This window comes from Fulmarus glacialis, unplaced genomic scaffold, assembly GCF_000690835.1.
Source record: "Fulmarus glacialis isolate BGI_N327 unplaced genomic scaffold, ASM69083v1 scaffold8622, whole genome shotgun sequence".
Lineage (NCBI taxonomy): Eukaryota > Metazoa > Chordata > Aves > Procellariiformes > Procellariidae > Fulmarus > Fulmarus glacialis.
Window position 1 is genome coordinate 20,395 of NW_009195868.1, and position 23,878 is coordinate 44,272.

Genomic DNA, 23,878 nt, shown 5'->3' on the forward strand with positions numbered 1-23,878 from the left:
TTTACCCATGTCTCTTTAGGTATTTTTGCCTCTTCAGGTATTTCTCTCTTTTTTTTTTTTTACTGCTAGTGCACATTCATGGGAAATACATGCGGCTCTAATTTTAATACAATAATAAAGTAATCATCTGGATCTCTTTAAAAACTACAAATTAACAAAAACAGCCATGACCATATGATGTTTGCAGAAAAGACTGTACTAACATTCATACATGAGGACCTGAAAGAGAAATTGGTTGGAAAGTGAAGAGAAATTTCACTGGAGAACTCCCAGAAAGCAAACAAACAAGGAAAAGGGGAACAGGAGGCAGAAATAATAGGGTTAAAAAACAGTAACTCTTAAAAACCAGAGCAGTTATCAACACCAATGGGGAAACGCACTTATCACACGACTATTTTTTATCCAGACGGTGTCTGTTTAATGGGAGGAAAGAGAAAGCCGAGGTTGGGGGGTGCCAGGGAGCTGGAACATGTGAAGGAAAGAGTTAAGGCTGGAGTCACCCTCTCTGAAGTGCTCTGTGATGCTGTGCAGTGTTTCAGCCCCCAGAGCCTTCCTCCTCCTCCTCCCTCCCTGTGTCGGAGTGGGGAGGAGGCGGGTTCTGCTGAGCTGTTAAATCCTGAGTGAAGTTTCCCCCATTTCCAGCGGCCACCGTTGTCTGAGGCTGGTTCGGAGCAGGGCTGGGGTTATCCTGACATTTCTGGGACCGTGGCCAGCCAAGAAGGCAAAGAGAAGGAAAGACGAGTCTTTTACAATTTGCTTTTGTCAAAGTGTGGAGAAAGGGGAAAGGGAAGCGTCCTTTTTTTTCAGCATCACATTCCTGTGTTTTTCTTCAGCCTGGAAAATATATTAATGCTGGTGCTTTCCTCTCTGGAAACAAAGGAGCTAAACGGGACTGAGGAAGAAAGAAGTGGGAAGGAGGCTTGGGAAGTTTAAAAGAGGGAGACTTTTCTTAAATGAAATCTCTGCCTGCGCGGGTAACCAGTAGAGCAAAAAGCCAGACCTGCAGGTAAATGGAGAAGCAGAGATCTCAAAGGAAATTTCCGCTAACCTCATCCCGCTTGTCAAGAAGGTGAAGAAGAAAGAAAGTTAAAAGATACACGGGGAGACGGACAGGCTCTGGGACCTGTTGGGCTGTGTAAAGATAAATCACTGGGCAGCAGCAAAGCTGTATGGCATTGGTCTCCTTTTAAAGGAAAAAGACGTGAAACCTCGTCGTTGGAAGGGGAACTTCCCTGAGAGTGTAAGTCTCAAGTCAAATTCTTGGCTTTCTGCTCTACGTACCCAACCTTTTCTCTGCGCGTCTTTGCTTGTGTGTATGTGAGAGCGTGAGAGAGAGAGAGAGAGAGAAGGATGCAGAGCACAGTGTCCTTTTGGATAGACAGAGTCATGTTACAGACGGATGATCTCATTTCTGCATAAAATGATCCGTTTTGTGCTTTTCCAAAAGTAACTGTAAACTGTACAAAGCCACCAGGCAGGATTGAGGTGCAATCAGCATTTTTAAATCACAAAAAACTAGCCTGTGCTCTGCTTTTTTTATCACTTGCACAAGATATCATCATACTGTTAACATCTAACTTTTTCTCTTTCTCCTCCTCCCTGCAAGCGGATTGCACAATGAACTGGAGGCCAGCTCTCAGCTTAGCCCTGCTGTGGGCAGCGTGGCTAGTGTGCGGCTCTGAGAAGACGGGGAGGCTAGTGGAGAGAGGGAGCCATGGAGTTAGGAAAGTGCTCCTGGCTTACAGGGCTCCAAGCAGCCTCCTGAGAAGGTCTGGAGCATCTCTGAGGAATTCAAGCCTGAATCCCCAACACCCTGTCACCAAGAGGGATTCTTCAGCACCTCCAAAGGCACCTGCCAATCTCCTGCAGAGGGAAGCGCGTTCCCAGGCCAGGGGCATGGGGACCAGAACGAGACGGGTACAGAGACTCACAGCTGCAGCCAAAAACTCCAAGTCTGAGATGATTAAGGACGAAGGGATATCATTTGCCCCACAGTCACGAGTGGTACGTTTCCCTTCGGGGTCAAGTTCTCCCAATGTCCTGGCCAGCTTTGCTGGGAAAAATCGGGTGTGGGTCATTTCTGCCCCCCATGCCTCTGAGGGCTACTACCGGCTCATGATGAGCCTGCTGAAAAACGATGTTTACTGCGAATTGGCTGAGAGGCACATCCAGCAGATTGTGTTATTCCATGAAGAAGGGGAAGAAGGGGGAAAAGTCAGAAGGATAACCAACGAAGGAAAAATCCTGGAGCAGCCACTAGATCCTGCCCTCATACCTAAGCTCATGAGCTTTCTGAAACTGGAGAAGGGGAAATTTGGCATGGTGCTGTTGAAGAAAACTCTGCAGGTGGAAGAAAGGTATCCTTATCCAGTCAGGCTAGAGGCCATGTATGAAGTTATTGATCAGAGTCCCATCAGAAAAATTGAGAAGATGAGGCAGAAGGGCTTCATCCAGACTTGCAAAGCAGCTGGGGTGGAGGGACAAGTGGTTGAGGAAGGCAACAATGGGGGCAGCACCCAGCCTACCCCTGCTGGTGGACATGTCCAGGTGTCAGCAAGGAAGGAGGAGCCAAGGAGGAGCAATAATCAGCCAACAAGGACCAAAACAGTGAGGAAACCGACGACAACCACGGTGGCCTCTCTTCTGCCAACAGTAAGGACCACTACCCTCCCTCCCACCACCACAACTACCCGTGCCACCACCCGTGCAGTGACAACAGCAAGCCGGTCTATGACAACAACTACACCGCTGCCCACCACGCAGCGGACCTGGACCACAAAGTCGCATTCCACCACAGAGTACCACAGGCTGCCAGTAGCCCCCGATGCCACCACACCACGAGTCACAGCCTCGGAGAATTTCAACTCTCCTGTGTGGAAGGCAAACCGCAGGGACCGGCTGCGCAGCCACACGGAGAAAAAACTGGCAGCCACACGGAAACCAAGCAAAGCTGCCCGCTATGACAGTTTCACAGAAGTCCCAACAGCTCCCTCAGTACACTATACAAAGGCAAATGTGGGTAGATTTAAAGATAATCGAACAGACAGGAAGGACTATAACCATAGGGACCTGAATGTCACACCAGGGCAACACAAACCAACTAAAACTAAACCACCAAAAAAGAAGGCCCAAGAAAAGATACTGAGTAATGAATATGAAGATAAATATGACTCGAGCAAGCCTCCTAGTTCCCATTTAGAGGAAGAGATTGCAGCAGGAAATACTCCCCCAAAGAAAGGAAAAGAATCAAAGAAGCATGAGCGAATGGATAAACCTGAGAAGAAGAAGAAGAAGGACAGACCTGACAAGCTGCAGAAGAGTGAGAAGCAGTCTAAGAAGGACAAAGCTGAGAAAAAGAGCAAGCAGGACAAAGACCGTAGCAAGAAGAACAAGAAGGGGAGCAGGACTGAAAATGAGGATTTCCCCAAGCCCAACAAGAAGCCTTTCCTACAGCCTCCCAGGAAATCAGTGACTGACCTCCTGGAATATTTTGAAGGCAAAAGGCGGCTCATTGTAAGTAACTCATTCATCTGAATCTTATTACATAAATGAAGTCATATCTCCCTCCTAGTAGGAATACGCGAAACAGAAAATTTATGGTGGTTTTGTATTATTCTTTTTTGGTGTTTTTGTTTAAGAGGTAAAATTTCTAGACCCAAACGATCATTTCCACCAGGGAAGGTTTCGCAGCCTCATGTTGGAAATCTTACATGCAGTATGAACTTCAGTCAGCCAGGAATTAGCCTAAAACCTCTTCCCGGTCACTTCCATGAGCCACCATATAGCCATCAGATTATTTTGTTTCCAGCGGATATGTAGGTGTCAGGATCTGTACAGTTATGATCAATAAAACGAAGTTCCAGTGTGGATTACATCTGTTCATCGCTTTGGGGTACTTGCCAATGTTGCCACATTTCGATGCTCAGCATGTCCTGCCAGCTGGCATATCTGTTTTATATTGGTGCTGGTGTCCTAAAACTGGAAGCAAGCCAGGTGGCTTGGCAGTACTAGTGCATGTCTGACTGAGGATATGCACAAAGACGTATGAACAGATGCCCTGAGGTAGGATTGTTACATTTGCTATTCTTTCTGATGGGAATTTGGCATTCAAATCTCCTAGACATCTTCAGAGATCCTGTGCAAACTTTATTTTGTTTTGTTTTTTTCCCCTGCTGTTTTTATTAAACTATAACACTACGGTAAGTTTTCAAGTCTGAGAAACTCAGCATGGTCTGGAGTTACTTGTCCCAGCGTTTAATAGTGTTGTATGTTTTTCCAACTACTTATCTAAAAAAACACTTCACCTGGGACAGGAAACAGTTTTAGCTGTAGTACAAATGTTTTTCCTGGCAGACAGCACATACCCTGAAAGGTACACTTTGAAAAACAGTTCTTTAAAAATATTATTGTGGGAGCTGGTTTCTGGCAATTATTCCACTGCAAGCTGGCCTGTTTCACAGTTATTGTTCAACAGTCAATGTCACAAACATAGCTTTGACTTTCATGCCCCATATTCCAATACAAATAGCTAAGATGCCAAACTAAGATTTCAGCCATTGGAATTTAATTAATCGTTCTGCCGATGATTCACAGACCTGAGCAGAAGCCAGCCGTCTTCTCCCCCTCCCCGTTCTTCCAGCTGTAGGGGTTGTGCAGAGCTAGCAGACTTGCATTCCCCAACATGATGGAAATGGAAAAGAGCCATATAGTTGAAAATCTTGAACGTGATTGAATTTTGCAAATAATGCCTATTAGTTACTTGTTAACTAGTAGTTAACCAACTCAGAAGCTCAGAGAGAGAAACTGCACAGAAGTTTGGGATCTTTGAATTGCAGTCATATATCTCAATGTTGTGGCTTCCAAAATATGTGCAGCATCAGGACAAATAAAAACAAATTTGAAAAAAGAGCCAAAAGCAGAGCTCACAGATGTCAGGCTGCTAATTCATTACACCAACACAGTCCTGGCAACCTAAAGGCTAGTCTGAAATTTGAATCTTCTGATACCAGGCTGGATCTCCAAGAAAAGCGTTCCACAATCTCAGGTTGTCAGGCCAAAACTCACTGAAGGCAAATGATTATGCCACACTGCACTTCACTTTTCCAGTATCTAATAGCATCCTCAGCCTGCGTGCTCTGAAGTTTCTTGGAGAATAGGTTTGATTTGGTCATTAGTAAAAGCAGTGGCTGAATTCTACTATCTCTTCGCCACGCATGGCACGTGTGGAAAACAAAGAACTTCTCAAGCTTCTTTGAATCCACACACATGCCTATTTGCATCCCTTCCTATCAAACTCTTCAGCTCCCTTAGGGTCAGTCCTTCCAGCTAGATGAACTCTGCCATTCATGAGTCTTCAAACTCCCTCTCTAGAGAATTTGCCCACACTGCCACAGAAGTGGCTCTACCTGAGTTATTCCCCACTGCTTTGCTATACTTTTTTCTTTCAGGCACTTTAATAGACTGGCTCCCAAGGGCATTGTTTCAGTCCTCTCCCAAAAGTCTTTTGAGAGAGACGTGGGTTTTTAAGTCCTACACATCATTAAGGATTTCAGATTGCAGATTTCAGTGTGAATTTCAAACATCCAGAATTTTGGAGACTATTCTGGGTTAAGTTCAATTAATGACAAATATAGGACCCAGCTGCAGAAACTGAAAAAATGTATGGGTTTTGAGTCCTTCAGCCCCACCTCTCTGTAGTGGGGTTTTTATTGCAGTCTTACTAATGTTGAGAAGTCTTGGCTCAGTGAGTTTGGGTTTTTTGTTTATTTCTCTGTGGTGATGAAATGCAGACTGACAGTTTACATATAACACTCCATTTATACCTACATGCATATATATGCACATGCACATACACACATGTGCATGCAAATGCAGATAGATACAGTGTATATACTGCCTGGGTTAAAACAGTCCTAGCACAAAGCTTCGATTTGAAGTTTGCTTTGCCTCTTCAATGTTCCCTGCTTTGTTCTACAAGGTTTCATGAAGTAGATCAAATTCAGATTTGACTGTGTGTTCCTGCTTACGGCCTCCAAAAGTAGGAGGACAATACAAACCAATGGTCTGGTTTTGATCTCAGTCCTCAAATCCTTTCCATGATCCTTTTTTCATTTGAAGCATTTCCATGCAATTTAAAAGCATGTTACATGTTATGGTCCAGAAATCAAATCCTCTTTGTGTCAGACACTCATTCACCTTCATGTCCCAATGCTGTATTCATGCCAGGGGGCCTTTGCTTAAAAGAGAGTCAGATCTTATAAGCCCAGAAATGCCTTTTACGTTTCAGTACATTGATGAACTGGATTTATAAGGACTATATCATAAAAATGAGCCTCCAGGCTCCACAAACTTAAGAAGGCAGCTAGAAGATGATTGCACCTGTTACAGACTAAAGCATAAGCTTGCAGTTGAAGGATTCTGGTGATTATTTATGACCTTAAACCATAAAATTTGGATCCAGATTCCAACTCCCTTTGTGTTTGGGGGATTGGTGGCAGGTGCTTGATTGCAGTTCACTGCTGCCAGTTAGAATGATTACATTGCTAGAGCTATGGCATTCCCCTCCACCTTCTGCTGGAAACTGCTGCATAGGACCACTGCATGTTGTAACACACACACCTTCCCTGGAATATTTGCATCTCAGTCACTGAAGAAGGTTCTAAGTTGTGTGCTTTAAACTTTGTAAAAGCTAAATCTTTGCAATTGTTAGGAGGCTTTGAAATAAGTACTATAAACTGTAGAGATTTTTATACTTTTGTTATTGTAATTTTTCCTCCTCGTGCTCTTCCCCATAGCCATGCCTTCTCAGCAAATATAAGTCCCATAAAGCATCAAAGTGGCTTAGAACAAACAAAAGCTAAATCAGCAATTTTCAGATGAGGTCACAGTGGCCTTAGGAAGTCTTCAAGGTCTTCTTATATGGCCATCAGTTACATAAGTATTCATGTAGCCCTAGTTATACTCACCCCTTGACAGTCAAAACAGCCACCGGGAGTCCTGCCTGGATTGTGGGATGAGGCCAGAGCAGCTGCCACGTTTCCAGTGTTCCCACTATGAGTGAGAAGGGGGAATCCTAGATTCATGGCAGTTGAAGGCTGTGAGGGAGACCTGGAGGGACTGGCAGGGCAAGGGATAATAGGACAATACATGGTTTTCTGTAAAATCCAGTGCCATTTCTTCTGTCAGCACTGTGGAGAGGCAGCGGAGGGGCTGGTGCCACCAGCTGACCATGCTTCCTAAGGTTTTCCTGTAGCTGGTTGAACACCTTTGGGTCAGGCCTGGGCCTAAAGGTACATTCCAACCACAAATAAATAAAATAAGGCTACAGAGCTGTCAACAGCTCTATGGAAAAGAAAGCCCAGTTTGCAGACAGTGACTAGTTCTCCTTCAGTAAAATACTCATCTGCTTCATTCCTTATACTAAACAAGCTCTTTTGTCTCTGCCACCAACCAGCTGATCACGACCCCCAAGGCGGACAACACCATGTACATACAGCAGCGAGATGAATATCTGGAAAGCTTCTGCAAGATGGCAACGAGGAAGATCTCAGTCATTACAATTTTTGGCACCATGAACAATAGCAGCATGAAAATTGACCACTTCCAGCTAGGTTCTTTTTTTTTAATAATTTCTTTCCATCTCATGGGCACAATACAGACAGCAAAGGGAGAAATCTCCCCAGCTTGGGTCAGGATCTGAGCAAGATCATTTGTTGTGGTCCAATTGCACTTTCGAACCCGTTCCTCCTCCTTCCATGCCAACTACACCCCTTTTGTATTTACTTAAGTGTCTCTGGTATTTTCCATGTTTAGGCTTCCAGTACTGTAACTTGAGTGCCTTCAGCTTTCTTTGTGGGAATTCTTAAAGCCAGTAAAACAGAGAAAGAGTGAAAAGGCAGAAAAATGTGATGAGGGCATGGGTCAGAAAGAGGAAATTAGGCTCAGCTCTACCAATACCTCGAATACAATGCACCCCCGCCCTTGGTTTTTGCAGGACATCAGCCATGGCTGGCTAGATACTGGCTAGCACAATTTAAACACTGCTTAAAGAAACTGTCTGTTGTCATGAAGGAGAGGAGACTGAGGGCAGGAAATGCTGAAGAAAACTGTTTGAGATTATATTCAAAACTTGGCCCACGTTAATCCTATTTTGAAGTTCAACATCGTTATCTCCACGCTCTGCCATATAACATTTTCTCATGCCTTTGCACTCCTCACAAGGTCATGGAAAAAACTTCATTTATCAGGGGCACAGACTGGCTAAACCCAGGACAGAGAGAAGCATGTTAGTTAGACCTCTTGCTGCGAGTTCCTTTCCTTCCCTTCCCAGGATCAGCTTTCCTAGGCTTAAAAGCTGATTTTGATGTGTTCACAAAGTGAGTATTCTCCTCCACTGTAAGGGGAGGTCCAGGTGTTTTTTCCCTCTGTACTGGTAGACAGGTATTAATTTATAAGATTTCAACCATAGCCTCTAGGTATGGACAACCTTACAAATTTGCACCAGCATACCTGATATTAAAATGTTTACAATTTGAAGTCCTATCGCCTCTCTTTACCTGTAAAGCAAGATACCCATCAGTGTGACCGCTTATTGCTGGCTATTGTAAAGAGGTTCATCTTGCTGAAGCCAGAGGTTTTGGAGGCACTATAAATCAGACTATGAAGGACTTGAAAAGTAGCTCATTCAGCCATATTTATTACCACGTTCTTTACATACAGAGTTCCCATATAGATGGGTGACATTGGGCACCCATCTCTCTTAGGCAGCTTTGAAACAACTGGTGTCAGTGTTCAGGTCCTGTGGAAGCATCCACCAAAGCCAGTGAGAACCTTTCCTTTCATAACAGTAGGGTTTGGACAAAGACTTCAGGTCCCAGTCCAGCAAAGCACTTAAGCTTAGGTGCCTCTTGAATCATGTAAACAATCTCATTGCTGTCTGCATCTGAAGGTTAACACCACTGTGAATGCTTCACTGGACGAAGGCAAAGAAATAGTATAAAAGCTGCTAGTTTTGCTTACAAGTCCACCACATCTTTCCTCTGCAAGTTCATCTGGTTTTACCAGACCTTGAGAAGAGATGTGTGATGGAACAGAAAGCTCAGGACCACACCAGCTCCAGAGTATTTCAGGTCTGGCATACAACAGGCCAGAAGATCACAGATTTATGTCTGGTTTCCAGCCGTGCCTCTACTACTCTCAGAGGCAGAGGACCTAGCGGGGGACCAGGAGCCTTGTCTCCCTGAATGACAGAGAGTCACAAATCCTGCCAGACTGTCCATTTGTGCACCTCCTTGACAAATGTGGAGCGGTACAGGATTTTTCACATCAGGCCAAGGTTACTCAAGGTTACTTTTTGTGTACCAAGACCCATCTGCTGGTCAGTGGACTGTTTAGGATTATATTTAGCTCCAGGCTGGCTAATAAACAAACATTCACTCAGACATAGACCATACTCTTTCAGCCAAACTTAACCTACACCCAAACTTTCCCCAAACCACACAAGTGTATATAACAGCTGAATTCTCACAGAAGGAACTAACTTGTTGAAGAAAAGCAGGAGACTTAGTCAGGTGTAAGTTAAACCTTACATGAAGTTCACCTTACATTTTTGCTGAAAACACCAAATCCTGAGCCTTTTTAAAAGTTTAAATAATACAAATGTCTTTCTATTCTATCTCCCCTTCTCCTCTACCCTTCCTGCTTGCACGGCCTCTTCATGGCTCACTCTCTGTCAGCACCAGAAGCAGCAAAAGCTCCTAAGAAACGTTTTGTTCACAGTATTTATGCTGCAGTGAGAAGCCTTAGCACCCACCATGATGAGGTCTACTTGTAGTGCTGTATCTTGGGACTGAGATACAAATGACAACAACAGAAAAGTCCACAGAAAAGACATTTCACTTGAAATGTTAAACACATTTAGAAGTAGTGAATGAAAAGAGGGCTCATTAACACTATTTGGCCAAGATCAGCTCATACTGAAACCAAAAAGTGTTTCCCAGTTTCCCACTGGAATGACGCAAAAGCTGAGCGTCGCTGCAGACGTCTTCTCTTCACCCTGAGTTAGCCATGTGGTCTCTTTTCCCCAACTCATGGGAACAGGGCTTTAGTCAACTAAACACCAGTCCCAGGCTACCTGTCTTATAATCAAAGCCAATACCTAATCTATTAGGCCACTGTACTGCTACAACAAACTGCTGAACTTCTTTGCAACTTCATTTGAATTATTTGTAAAGAGCAACTCATATTCCCAGCCTGTCTAGCTGCTAAAGATGTATGGAGAAAAGTTTCCACACTCTCAGTGACCTTTCTAGAAAGAGCAAAGAGAGCGAGGACTTTGCAGGTAGCAGCAGACAGTCTCAACTCCCGTTGTTCTTCATGCTGATCCCAGATCTCCTTTATGAGGTGGAGGTCAGGGACAAGTAGTGACTAGGAAAGAGGCGATTAGATTAACTTCTTTTTTTTCTCCCTAGAAATCACTTCAAAGTTTGAAAGGCAGGCCAGCCTTTGTGGCATTATTTTTTTTTCCCCTGAAACATTTTTCTGTATCACTCTTGTCATTCAATTTTCTTCTTTACATTATAAGTTTTGAAAGAAAATCTCCTAACAATGAAACTCTAAAGCGCTATCTTGATGTTGGTATCTACAGTCTTTAAAGCAGAAGAGTGCCATGGGTCAGCTGGTCTAAGGTACTGCACCATACAGCTGTTTTCCATCACATTTCACACTAACATCTTTTGCATTATTCTACCTCCATATAGGCCAATGACATAGTCTTTACTTTTGTAGGGAATTGTTTGCAGGCATAAGTATGAATTTTTGGTCTATGTTTAATGGTCATGCTTGCCATTAGTAACATGTAAATCTCATTTACGAAGCATTGATGCATGATTTACATATGTTTTACAAAGTGAACAACCAATTAGCACATCCAGCAACCCATCCAATGGGGAATTTACAACATTGCCTATAATTCTTTACAAAACTTTCAACTGAGGTACATCTAAAACCATATAAATTACGTCTATAGCTTGATCAGTATAACCAAATTTTAACATTTGCTGGTTTGGGTTTTTTTCTGTAAGAAGCAGGTCCAAGGTGTGAAACCTAAAGGTCAGGTTCTGATTCAGACATCTTCCCAAAATTTTAATTCAGAAGTTTCGTTCAGTCTATTACACAGATTTGACCTACTGCAAAATTTGAATCAGGTCAGTATGCTCCTTAAAGACTACGATGTTTAGAAAATTATTTAAAATGCCTTATTGTATAATGAATCAAATAATTTCTGTTGCTGTCTGCTCAACTCCCCTTGTGGAGCAGGGGACTGGAAAGTTGTACCTTTGGATTCTAGCTCTTGAACAGCTGTCACATCTCTGTTTGACTTCACGCAGGTCACTTAAGCCGTGGCTGGGATTTCTAAGTGAGGATATGAATGTTTATATTCATAGCGGTGTCATAGGGCATAAGCAAGTAATGTTTGCAGAGAGCTCGTTGGTGCCCAGGTGACATTTCACTTTGTGTGTGATTTAGCCTGTCTTTAGCTTTCCAGGCCCACAGTTGCATACGGAGGCCTGTTCCAGCATTGTTGCAGTTGCATAGCGCTGTGCGGGATGCTACGGCTGAGGCTGAGCTGATGACAGGGAGGCTTTCAGGACTTGGCCCTAATACACCCTGGTGCCAGGGGAAGTAAGGAACCTCAGTGGCTCCACAGGCTTGTCTTGTACATGCTTCAAATCTATGTCTTCAGAGGTCTTTTTCTCCTCAAGTGTTTCTGAATGTTTTCTTAGGGTAGAGCAGTGAGTAGGTGCAAATCATTCTCAAAATTAAGTTTTTTCCTGTCAGGGTACTAGAATGGGAAATGAACATCAACAAGCAGATGGAAAAGGAATGTCACAGCAGGGTATATAGAGGGAGCTGAAGAGCTAGGACTGCAGTATTCAAGACACATTAAACATTTCTGGTTTCTTGTAGTCACTAAACCTCTCATGTAATTTTTTAAGACTGGAAAGGTTAACTATAGTGTCCTGGCCAACCTCAAGCTGTTCTAGCTATATTTTAGTGACCCAAATTCTCTATGCTGTTTCATTTGGGTATGGTGCTTTCCAACTCCTGTCCTAAATTGTTGAACAGTTTCTATTTTGTATTCCAGAAGAGACTGCATTTCAGGAGCGGAGCTAGTGAAATTATTAGTACATGCATATACATGTATAAGCATATTAAAAAAATCTAAAAGATCTTTCCAGGAAAGAGAAGGCAACCAAGATTTTTCAAAAGCAAGTAGAACAGTTGAATACTGAAGTGCATGTGCCCTAGGATAGACTGATTTTCAAAAAATACTGGGATTGAAAACTGGACAGTTAAAAGCCATAGTGCCATACTGATGTTTTTTAATATCTTGCCTATGCAGCAGGAAGAGGGCTTCTGGGAAATTGATTTCCCCCTTTCTTTCAAGGTGAAATTAAAGGCAGAGTGCTGCATGATTCCATGACTATTTTTATTTCTCCTTTGTCTCACATGAAGATAATGAAAAGCCCATGAAAGTGATAGAGGATGAAGATCTTGTGGACCAGCAGCTCATCAGTGAGTTGAGGAAAGAGTATGGGATGACCTACAATGACTTCTTCATGGTGCTGACAGACACTGACATGAAGGTCAAGGTGAGGGTTTCGACTCTTTGAAAGAAAAGGCATTGGAAAAATATGAAAAAAAATTTTAGGAAATTACACTACAGGCTTGCATGTGAGGCACATAAGAGACTGATGCGGGACTTGGTCATTGTTGGAGGACGAGAAAAAGGACAGTAAGAGAAATTTTCAGGAATTAGGTAGCTATCTTAATTTTCTGTAGTTAGGGGATTTTGGGGATTGTGGGTTTCTGCTGGGATGGTGAGCTGACACTATAGGAACAGGACCCATCACTGGCAGGGGTTTTAATGTAGTACCTGGCATTCTAAAACACACAGTTTGGCTGCTTCATGGGATGACGGCACGTTGCATATGGACAATGCTCTTAGTTGAATGGCCTTACAAAAGAATATAATGACAATTTGTTGCCTGCAATGGCCTGGCCTTATCACATTGGGCAAACACTGAAAATATGCCACTTCCAAATGTCAGTCTGACTGCAAAAGCAGTAATATTTTTATGGTTTCTAATCTGGTTTAGGTCTTGTTACCCATGTGTAAATAGGAATACTTGAATGTCTATATATCCTACAGTGCTGTGATACATGCAGAAAGACTGCTAATACGTGCATCCTTTTATCCATCTGTTCTTTTTTCTTAACAGCAATACTATGAAGTACCCATAGCAATGAAGTCCGTGTTTGATTTGATCGACACCTTCCAGTCACGAATTAAAGACATGGAAAGACAGAAAAAAGAGGGCATTGTTTGCAAAGAAGATAAGAAGCAATCCCTTGAGAGCTTCTTATCCAGGTATTACCTTCTGTTCTTATCTACTGCTAGTTCTAATAATTGTTGTCTTATGGGAAAAATACCCATCCAACTATTTATGTGATTTTTTAATATAGATTTCTCAGTATTTACACTGTTAAGCAAATACAGAGATGTAGCCATAGCTGCATGCAGTCTTGTACAGAGCACTGTAAATCAGGATGCATGTTGTGTTTCCTGACTGCACATTCTTTGGACACTATCTTTCAGTACCTCGGTACCCCCATCATGACATGGAGATAACAACACTGATTTGCATTAGAAGAGCAAATAAGGATTAATTCACAGATGTTAGCTCAGTGTTTTGAATGTATGAAGCACAGTGTTTATGTTTCAATCATCAACCATCACAATCTCATTAATCCCATTCCAATCCCGTCCATGTAGCTTGAATCAGTAATTAATTCTCTGTAACTTCCTTCTTATCCTGCTTGGGATAACAGTTGGTCTTTGCCAGTATTAGTCATGCATATTATTAAAGGTCTCGCAGATGTCTCTTGCAAAATGTTTGAGAGACCTTCTGCAGAAAGACAGTTTTATTTATGCAATCTCTATATGCCGTGTTACTGCTCTTCCTGCGAGACCTAAATTCCAGGCACATAAACATGTCTGGACTGTGGGAATTCAGATTCACATAAGAGCTGTGCAGCTATAACCCCCTCTGTTACAGGATAATTTACATGAAATAAGGGCTACCCCATCACTCTAGACTTTACCTGTTACTACTGCATCTTCCTCACCTACTGTCAGAATCCATGGGAATACACTGTTAATGCCAGATGGTTATAAAAATAACTGAGGCAGTGTAATGGATTATGACTTGAGGGGGAAAGGAGCAACAGGTAAATGAGTAGGTTGTTGGTTCATAAACATTTTAAAATTCGATGGCCACTTCAGCAGAAAGAGAACCTTTAACAAGATCCACCCCACCCACCTCACCACCTCCTGTTTAGGTCTCAGTGATTCATCCTCAAGACCACCAAGAAGAACCACAGTTTAGAAACAGCTGACCAACACAAGAGCGAGCTTGTATGCTGGAAAGTGACAGGCCCCAAATCCTTCTTTGCTTGCAAACACGCTAGTAATAAACACACAAACAGGCAGGAAAAATGCAGAATGTTGCATCTATAAACAGAACTGCCACTGCACAGAATGCATTTGTTGTCTGTGAAACAAGCATCAGGCTTTAAATATCAGGCGGACTTCACTAGCCACGTTACTGGTCGGATTCCCAGCCAGATTCATTCCAGCTTTGTCCAAGATCTTCCAAGCTGATCAAGAGTCCCAGCATCATGTCCCTGGTGTTGCTCATTGGGGAGGTCAGTTATAATAATGCAAATATTGTTCTTAACAAGCCTGGCTGACATGAAAGACCATGAGAGCCAGAGCTGGCTTGAGTAATGCTTAAAAGCCATATGTATCAGGAGAAAGAAGATCCTTGAGTTTGTGTGGGGGAGTCCCTCTGTAACACCAAGACACTGGCTGTGCTGCTCTCTGGGCTCACAAACAAGAATGGGATGCAAAATAGGTAGAAGAGGAAGAAAGGATGCAGGGAAGGGTCTGGCAGATTTGTCAGGACAGGAGTACTGGCCTGTGGCTTCTGATGTCAGAAATAAGGCATAAATCTGTACATTAGTGATGGGGAGCTAACAGCTGTGAAGGACCAACTGAGTTAATTTCTCGGTAAGATGTAGCCCCAGACAAGCACACCAGGTATAGGGATTACCTGGGGCAGGGGGATAAACACCTTGAGTGACTTTCAACCCTTTTCAGCTCTGTGCATCTCCAGAGGAGATACTCAAAAAACCAGAAAGGAATTAAAGTATCTTAAAGCAGCTCACAGATAAGATTCCATCCTGATTTATGCCCTAGACAAAATACGATGCAATGTTTACATTCTCAGTCATTGTTTATAGGTAGCCAGGTGCTTTTACTATACAAAATATCACAAAGATTATTTTTTCACCATTTTCAGAATAACAGCACGAAATTTCCCCCCTTTCCTTCATGTCACATATATGATTCTTAATGCTTCTCATTCCTATTCACATACTTGTATACATATGCCCATGTCTCTTTGCTGTTCCTCCTGGGCAAGATTAAAATCGGGGAGCTTTGCTTTTCAAGGATTTACTTTTCTAATTCTAAAAATACACGCAGTATCAGTTGGTCAACAAGACAAAGACATCATCAATCCCTGTTCTTTCAGCAACTTCTTCTGTGACTTTGAGCAAGTCCCACCATATTTTCTGCTTCTCTCAAGTGGAACAGAATTGATCCATTACATTAGCCTTTATTTTGAGATCTTCACATGGTGCTGCAGAAAGGCAGGCTATTATTGTAACAGAGTAACATCTGCATCCATTTAAAAGATTGTTTCCTGCTATAAAAATATCCCTGCAGCTTTGCAAATTCCTTTAAATCTTACTTATTTAGGTTTAACGGAGAAGTACCTTTATTCAAAAAAGGGGTTACTTGGAGAGTATTAAAAACCCCTATAGTTAGAATTTTTCAAGGTTTCAGGTGTCCTTATGGCATTGCCTTTCTTTGAGAGGGCAAAGGAAGGTGCTCCTTGTGCAAAAGTTTGGTCAGATGGGGCATGCCATCTTAAACAAAAATCAAAGATTTATCTTATTGCCCCATGCATGCCTTATATAGCCACAGGCTCACACAGCCACACACATACAAACAAGCTCAGATTTCAGTCATGTTAAAGGCATCTTGAGCAAGTGTGGTATAGAAGAAAAAGAGGTCAGTGAGTATTTACACAGAAGTATGAATTATGTCTGAAATGAAGATACACCCTAACTCTCAGACAGCCCTTGGACTGCAAAATAACTGTGCAGTTCCAGCAGTGGTGAATGACGTAAAGGCTAAATGTCTAGTGAGGAATTCTACAGGAATCTTTCTTTTCCTTGAATATACACTTCTCAGCATTGTCATAACTACTGAACGGGGCTTTGAGCAAAGATCATAAGCTTTGCAGTGTTTGTTTGGCGAAGCAGCGAAACTGCAGATGTCTCCTTGAGAGTTTTGGAGTTGTAAAATTCAAAACAGGCTTTATCCTCTCTCGGTGATGGATAGAACTGGGAAGATCTCCCATCTAGCTGTTACTTAGAAGCTGTGAGAGGTATGATATCTCTCAGCCTATAGAAAACAAAAATGCTGAGAGGCCTTGAGTCACGTGTCATGACCGTGCCCTGTCACACTCTCTTCTCTTTCCAGGTTCCGATGGAGAAGGCGGCTGGTGGTGATCTCTGCTCCCAGTGATGAGGACTGGGCTTATTCCCAGCAGCTTGCTGCTCTTAGTGGACAAGCCTGCAATTTTGGTGAGTCAAAAGAAATCATACTCTTGCTCCCCAAAACCACATCCTTCCTGGTGATGTGATGGATTCCTTTGCTCAAGTCTGAACCTAGACAGTCTGAGTCGTCTGACAACTGAAAAGTTTGCTGTAGCTACTCCAAATACAAATGGAAAATACTGTGCTAAGCAGGTAGTTCAGCACACCCTGACAGCTAAGACAGCTAAACAAAGCGTACCCTGGAATCATTTGTGTGAGGCAGAAAAGGTTAGCACTCCGAAGCTTCTCTTCGGGCTTGTACTTCAGGAGATCAATAGTATTTTCTTTTTCTTACTGCAGAATTTAATGACATAAGTACAATCCTTTGAGAAGGGCAGATCCTCTTATACCCAGCTTAGAACTGGGCCAGGTATCAGGGCGATGCATGGACATCAGCTTTTTTTCTTTTCCCTCCTGCTTCATTGCCAAAACCCATAAAAATATTAATGGAAGCCACTTTAACCCAATAAGGACCCTCCCAGCCCCCTAACTAGGTACTTAAGATCTAACTACATAGTCAGTGGAGAGACATGGGCGCCTCCATGAGGCAATTAAGAGCAAGACCCAGAAACACTCTTCTATCTTTCCATTATGAAGCCCTGAGAGACTTACTCTTTAACTTACATTCCTAGCAATGCAAGTACCATACAGGGCCTAGACTTGACTCCTACAACAGAATGAAACAGGTCCCACTCAAAAGCCACTATTTCATTACATTTCAATTATGCTTGGAGATCTGCACAGTATCACTGCTACACTGTCTGTTTATTCATAATCACCTGACTTTCATTCAGAGAGTCAGCATCATCTCATTTGGTAACTACCAAAGTAAACGGTGACATGGATCACTGTAAAATGCTTTCTGAAGAATGGGATGTAACCCAAACAGTTAATTCTCTCCACCCTTTGCTAGAGACAACTTGGAAGAGATCCAGTGAGTTCCTAAAGCATTTGTCCTCAATGGGTGTTTTAACTAAGTTATATGTTTCCAAGTATCTTACCTCCAAGTTGTAAAAACAGTTACATCAAAGATTTTGTCTGTACATCGTACAGACTCATGTTACATGAAGAGTTTCTACAGCCCCTAAGGTCTTTCTTCAAAGCAGAGGCAACAGTCCAAGCCTCTGCCCAGAACAAAGGAAAGGAGTGAATGCCTGTCCTAAGCCATTCCCCACAATCATTTGGAGTTTTGGAGTGATAGGTTATATTGCCTCTAAATACTTTGTTGCTGTGTGTATGACAAGTAAGAGCTTTACTAGTGAACAAAAGAGTGCACAGACATTCTGAATTTGGGGAATGACCTCTGTAATTTACTGGTGTGCTTGATGCCTGTACCCCTACGCTACAGAACCACACCAAATGCTGTTGTCCTTGGGACACTAGCAACAGCTTTTATGCAACTGATATCACATTTATTCAACACACTAGTTTATTGCCATGTTTGGGACAGGTGATGTGAGTGGCAGAGACTCCAGAGAAATCAGAAACTCTTCTTCCTAGAGGGCTGCTGAGACTGGCCCCTAATTTAGCATGCACAAACCTAGCCGATTAAACTGAAATCTGCCCAAGAACAAGCAGAAAGAACTGGTCTGACCCAAAACCTCCTTCATTTCCTCCACAGGTCTGCGCCATATAACTATCCTCAAATTGCTAGGACTTGGAGAAGATATTGGTGGCGTTTTAGAGTTGTATCCAATTAACGGTAAGTGACTGTTTCCAGTTTCTTCAGTACTATCCATAGAGGGCATTACAATAGTGCTGAGTGTTTCTTTGCCGTAATTTCTTTAGAGGGATGGGTATGACTGTTTTTCTCTTTTGCTTTGTTTCTTTTAAGAAACAAGAAGACACAAAAGCAAACCATAAGTTTTCTTGGTGTTCCTATACTAAACATTATATAGCTTCTTCAGGACAGAAAAGCCCAAATATCATCTGGAAGTCATCTCACATCTTTATCTCCCACCTAAAGATACAGTCCCAAGTACACTCCTCTGCCTGCCTTGCTGTCAAAGACAAAGGGATGTCTGTGCCTTTTACATGCTCAAGAGTTTGCAGGGCTAACAGAACATAGAGCCAGCAGCTTCTCTTATATGGGTCCCTCATTCATCTTCATAGAATGGTTTGGGCTGAAAAGCACCTTTTAAAGATCATGCCATGGACAGGGACATCTTTCACTAGATCAGGTTGCTCAAAGTCCCATCCAATCTGACCTCGAACACTTCCAGTGACAGGGCATCCACAACTTCCCTGTGCAACCTGTTCCAGTGTCTCACCACCCTCATCCTAAAAAAACCTCTTCCTTATATCCAATCTAAATCTACCCTCTTCTGGTTTAAAACCATTACACTTTGTCCTGTCTCTATGGGCCCTGGTAGAAAGTCTTTCTCCATCTTTCTTACAAGCCCCCTTTAAGTATTCCACTTGCATCTCAGCAGGCTATTCAGGTTAGCTATTCTTAGGAGACCTCACTGTCGGTACATTTCAAATGCTACAGGTTCCTCTACTACCTAATCCCAACGACTGCCTCCATCAGTGGAGGGACAAAGACAGGAAGGAGCTTACTTATCCCATTGCTGTTTCTACAGCTCTGTATATGAAAGCATATTAGTCCTTCTACCACATATAGACATAAGTCCATGCCTAAGAAAGAATATGAACAGAGAAAGCAGATATCATACTTCTTCCATCAACACTCTTGCAGCCTCCACTTACTTTTCATTGAAGGATTTCATGACCTTGGTTATAGTTCCTATTTGTTAAGATCAACAGACCTCTCTTCAATTTACTTGTCTAATCTCCCTCTGAATTCACATTAACTTCTAGCATGTGGCCTCCTGTGAGAACCTCTACAGATCTGCAAGGGATCTTTTATTTGTCCCGAACATAGCCCTTATAGCTTTCTTTTATAGCCCTTATCTCTTGCGTAGGGACAAAAGGTAAACATTTAACCCCTATCCATCTCTGCAGTGACATTCACAATCCTGTAGACCTCCCCCAACCCGTTTATTTTACAGACTGCAGTCTTTACTTGGTCATTTCTCATACAGAGTTTATTCCAAATCTATGATCAGCCTTGTTGCCTTTCTGCTTTTTTTCCAGTTCTACCATATTTTTTTGAGAGGAGAGAACCAGAATTGCATGCAGTCTTCAAGATGCACACAAACATTAGGCTTCCATAGTGGCATAATAATACTCTGTTTTGGTTTTTATTATTTTCATCACGGTTTATAACATCTGTTTCAGCTTTTTACCATTAGTGAGCACTGAACTAGCCTTTCATGAAACTCTCTTTCATAGCCCTAAGATCTCACTGCCAAGTGGTAATGGTCAGACTTCACCATTTCTTACGTGGAGTTAGCAAAACTTCCAATTTGAACAGAATTTCTTCCATCATTTTATTGACCAGTCACACAGCCTTACAAGGGTCTTCTGCAATGCTTCACAATCATCCCCCACCCTTACAACTCTGAGTATCTCCACATCCTCAGTACAATTCCTCACCTCCATGCTCATACCTTAAGTGCATCATTTACAAATACATTGAACAGCACCAGTCCCAGCACAAACAACCGTGAGACTTCACTGGTGACCTCCCTCCGCTCTAGGAACCCATCATCCGCTCCCACCTTGTTTCTGCCTTTCAACCAAGCTATCAAAGTTCCTTTTGAAGCCTTCTAGAAATCCACATAGCCTATATCAGTCAGACCACCCTTAGCCACCTGCTTGCTGACCTCCTTCAGAGAACCTCAACAAGTTTGTAAGGCAGGATGCCACTTTGTAAGAGTCCTGTTGCCAAGCCAACTATGAAAATGTCTCTGTGTGTGTGTGTGTATGTACTATATATATAGGTGTCCACTGATCCTAGTTGACTTACTAGTTGACTTATACTTTCTACTTGTTTATCCAGCACTGACTTCACACTTACAAGCCTGGAGTTCACCAGATTTGCACTAGAACATATATTTTAAAGTGGACATGACATCTACCACATCCCATAACTTGCATATCATGACGTTCAAGAGTGAGGCCCTATACTGCTATTCATGACCAAGCGAATTCATCCTTCACACTATCACACTTCAATTCCAGTGATTTCTTTCACTGTGACTGTTTTTCACATATGCCTTCTGCATTATATGAACCAGTCACCCAAGCTGCATAGGAGCCAAAAAAGTGAAGTTTACTAAACCTAACAAAACCGTTAAAAATACATCTTTAGTTCATAGTGGAGCAGTTTCATCTCAGAACCAGAAATCCTGAACTTGTAAACGACAAGAATCTTACATTGCCAACTATTGGGCTGTATCCTGTCTCATGTTCCTAACTCTCTTACCTACAAACCATCATCATTGCCTAAACAAGATATCAATGCTGTTTTTATGTGATCACTTTCTAGGAAGCTCTACTGTAGACCGAGAAGATATCCCAGCTAATTTGGTGAAAGACATTAGAAATTATTTCCAAATTAGCCCAGAATATTTCTCCATGCTTCTCGTTGGGAAAGATGGAAACGTCAAATCCTGGTATCCTTCTCCGATGTGGTCTATGGCGATTGTGTATGATCTGATTGATTCCATGCAGCTTCGGCGACAGGAAATGACAATTCAGCAATCGCTTGGCATGCAGTGCCCAGATGATGAGTATGGTGGGTATGGTTACCATAGCTATCACCAGGGATACCAGGAAGGTTATCAAGATGACTACCGTCACCACGGAAGTTACCACCATGGATATCCATACTGAAAAGAGCAACTTAGCCTCCGACTGCCCCGTGTCCGTCTTCTAATAGCTATCCAAGCAATAGGTGGCCAGTTGCAGAAAGTCTTTCCAGGCCACCTAGATACCCATGCCTCATTCTTCCACTGTTCAATCAAGGGACTTTGATCATTTGCCTTCTCAAAAATGCAGAAGCCTTTACAGTGAAGCAATTGAAACCAGTAGCATTGAAGCTTTAAACAATAAAGACTCCTTTATATTTTTAAACCTTTATAAACAAAGGGCATCAGCAGGTGCTGTTTGTATTAAAACCAAACAAAAAAACCTCACAGCCCCAGTCCATGGACACTACTGTAGGGCAGGACACACTCTGTCCGACAAATATTGCAATGCTCTTTTTAGTATTTTTTCTAAGGAGAAAAAAAATAAGTATATTTATTGGAAAGTGGGATTGCATTGTGCTCATGAAGACAAACAAAGAATCACACTTCAGGACTTTCCCAGAAAAGGAAAATTTAAGAAAGAAGCATGGGGCAGGCTCTTAATAACAACAACAACAACAACAACAACAACAATAATAATAATAATAATAAAATCCTTTTGAAGTACCTTGTCTAAAAAAAGACAGCATCCCTTCTACAGTGCATTAACATTGTAATTAGCTGACTTTATAAATGAAAATAAGAATTTATGGCTATGGCAGGATTTGTTCCAATACAATACAATGTAAAGTTCCTAACTACAAAGCTTGCTGCTCAGCCATTTATTCTTTTAATTGGGGTCCCTGTTCTCTTAGGTCCTGCCCACCTAACAGTTAAATCCAAGTTAATAAGAGCTAAGTGGAAACACCAACCATAGTTAGCATTGTCTGAAATACAAAAAACTGAAAAGCATTATTTTAATCAGAAGAAAAGGAAAAAATTCTCATTCACATATATTTTAAATGAGTTGTAACTCTCTATAATAATGTTTTTAATTAAACTATTGCTCTAAATTTCAGATTTCCTTCTACCTCTTCTTCTCATACCCTCCCCCATGGAAAAAAAAAATATATCTAGACTGAATGTTTATAAAACTATTTGGGAATAATTTGATCTGCTACTAAACCAGCTATATTTCTGCCACACTTTCTGAAACGGTTTTCTTCTCCCTTCTCATTGGTGTCTTTGGGCATTGGATCTGTTGCATCACCCTACTCCTAATGAAATCAGTGGCAGGAACTGCCATGCTTTCAACACCATTTGGGTTAAATTTCTAAACACTGAAGACCCCACAGAAAGATTCAGGAATATCCTGAAGTGAAGGTATCATGCAAGCCTTCATAGTGGCACAGTGGTCACTTCTAATGTTGAAGGCATGCCTGACCAGTCACATTTCTTTTTATAATCTGTGACATGGGTGCACATGCCATGTATAGATTCATGCAACAGGGTGCTCTTACTAGGTTTTGCCATCACAGCAGTAGTGCAGGAATAGGGCGAAGCTACAGCTCTAAGCTGGCCAGAGCATGCCCCACAGTTTGAGTTTTAGCATTTTCCTGATTTTTTTTTTTTTTTTTTTTTGGCACAGACAAAAATAGAACTGGGTAAAGCAACAAGTTCACTCAAAACCAGATGCTTTCTTTAGAAGCTTAGTCACAAAAGGTCAGACCTTGCTTGCCCTTCTGAATGTCAGACAGATGTGGAGAGGTCACAGGGCCTGGCCAGTCTTCCTTAGCTTTACAAACCTGGTCACCCGCTGGGGTAGGCTGCCCTCTGTACCACAAGGTCTAGTCATCACAGGGTACAGCTCCCAAATTACCTCTCTCAGGTGACCGGACCTAAGTGGGGGAAGGTAGGCATTTGACAGAACTATTTTGAGAGGACTGCTCCCTCCAGAGAGCTTCCAAGCTCTCATTAACTACAGCACTTCCACAGCTGAAAGTAGGGGACAGAGAAATTCAAAAAAACAAGGAAGAGCTATAAACAAGAATCACAGAACTGAAAGGTTTCTAGAAGAAAATGGGAGGTCCCATAGCTCAGTTTTAGAAAACAAGTGCTTATTGCATCAGTGTATTAAGGTCAGCTGCCTAACTTTCTTTGCCTAAAGCAAAAGCAGAGGAAACTATACCAGATGTCTAACAGCAACCTCCTGTAGATAAGAAGAGAAACGCCTTTGGGGTGTTTTCTTTCAGGTGTTCATATCAACTTTTCTGTAATCTTGTTTTTCATGTGAAGTCTTTAAATGAAAGCACTTTTAATTCACATTACAAATCATGGAAACTAAATGTCCTGTGCTGTGCAGGAGGAGGAGGCAGTTAATTTACAAAAGAGAGGGCAACACCTGATGCAAATTGCCTTCCCCTTCCTCCCCCCCCCGCCCCCCCCCACCCCTC

The 23,878-nt window shown here is 42.2% G+C and overlaps 1 protein-coding gene across 1 annotated transcript; it reads left to right on the forward strand.

Annotated features, from left to right (window-relative positions):
* The first annotated feature begins 1,617 nt into the window (after window positions 1-1,617).
* Window positions 1,618-21,917, forward strand: CCDC80 (coiled-coil domain containing 80). Its single transcript, XM_009588231.1, has 7 exons — window positions 1,618-3,513; window positions 7,454-7,610; window positions 12,517-12,653; window positions 13,284-13,432; window positions 16,676-16,779; window positions 18,413-18,493; window positions 21,185-21,917. Exons 1-7 carry the CDS (start codon window positions 1,618-1,620, stop codon window positions 21,529-21,531), a joined length of 2,871 nt encoding a protein of 956 aa, XP_009586526.1. The 3' UTR covers window positions 21,532-21,917.
* The last annotated feature ends 1,961 nt before the right edge of the window (window positions 21,918-23,878 follow it).

Bases quoted from the DNA above. Each gene is read 5' to 3' on its own strand.
- CCDC80 (XM_009588231.1), top strand. From the start codon at position 1,618: ATGAACTGGAGGCCAGCTCTCAGCTTAGCCCTGCTGTGGGCAGCGTGG. The intron at 12,654-13,283 runs GTGAGGGTTTCG...TTTTCTTAACAG, and splicing joins ACACTGACATGAAGGTCAAG to CAATACTATGAAGTACCCAT. The intron at 16,780-18,412 runs GTGAGTCAAAAG...TTTCCTCCACAG, and splicing joins TGGACAAGCCTGCAATTTTG to GTCTGCGCCATATAACTATC.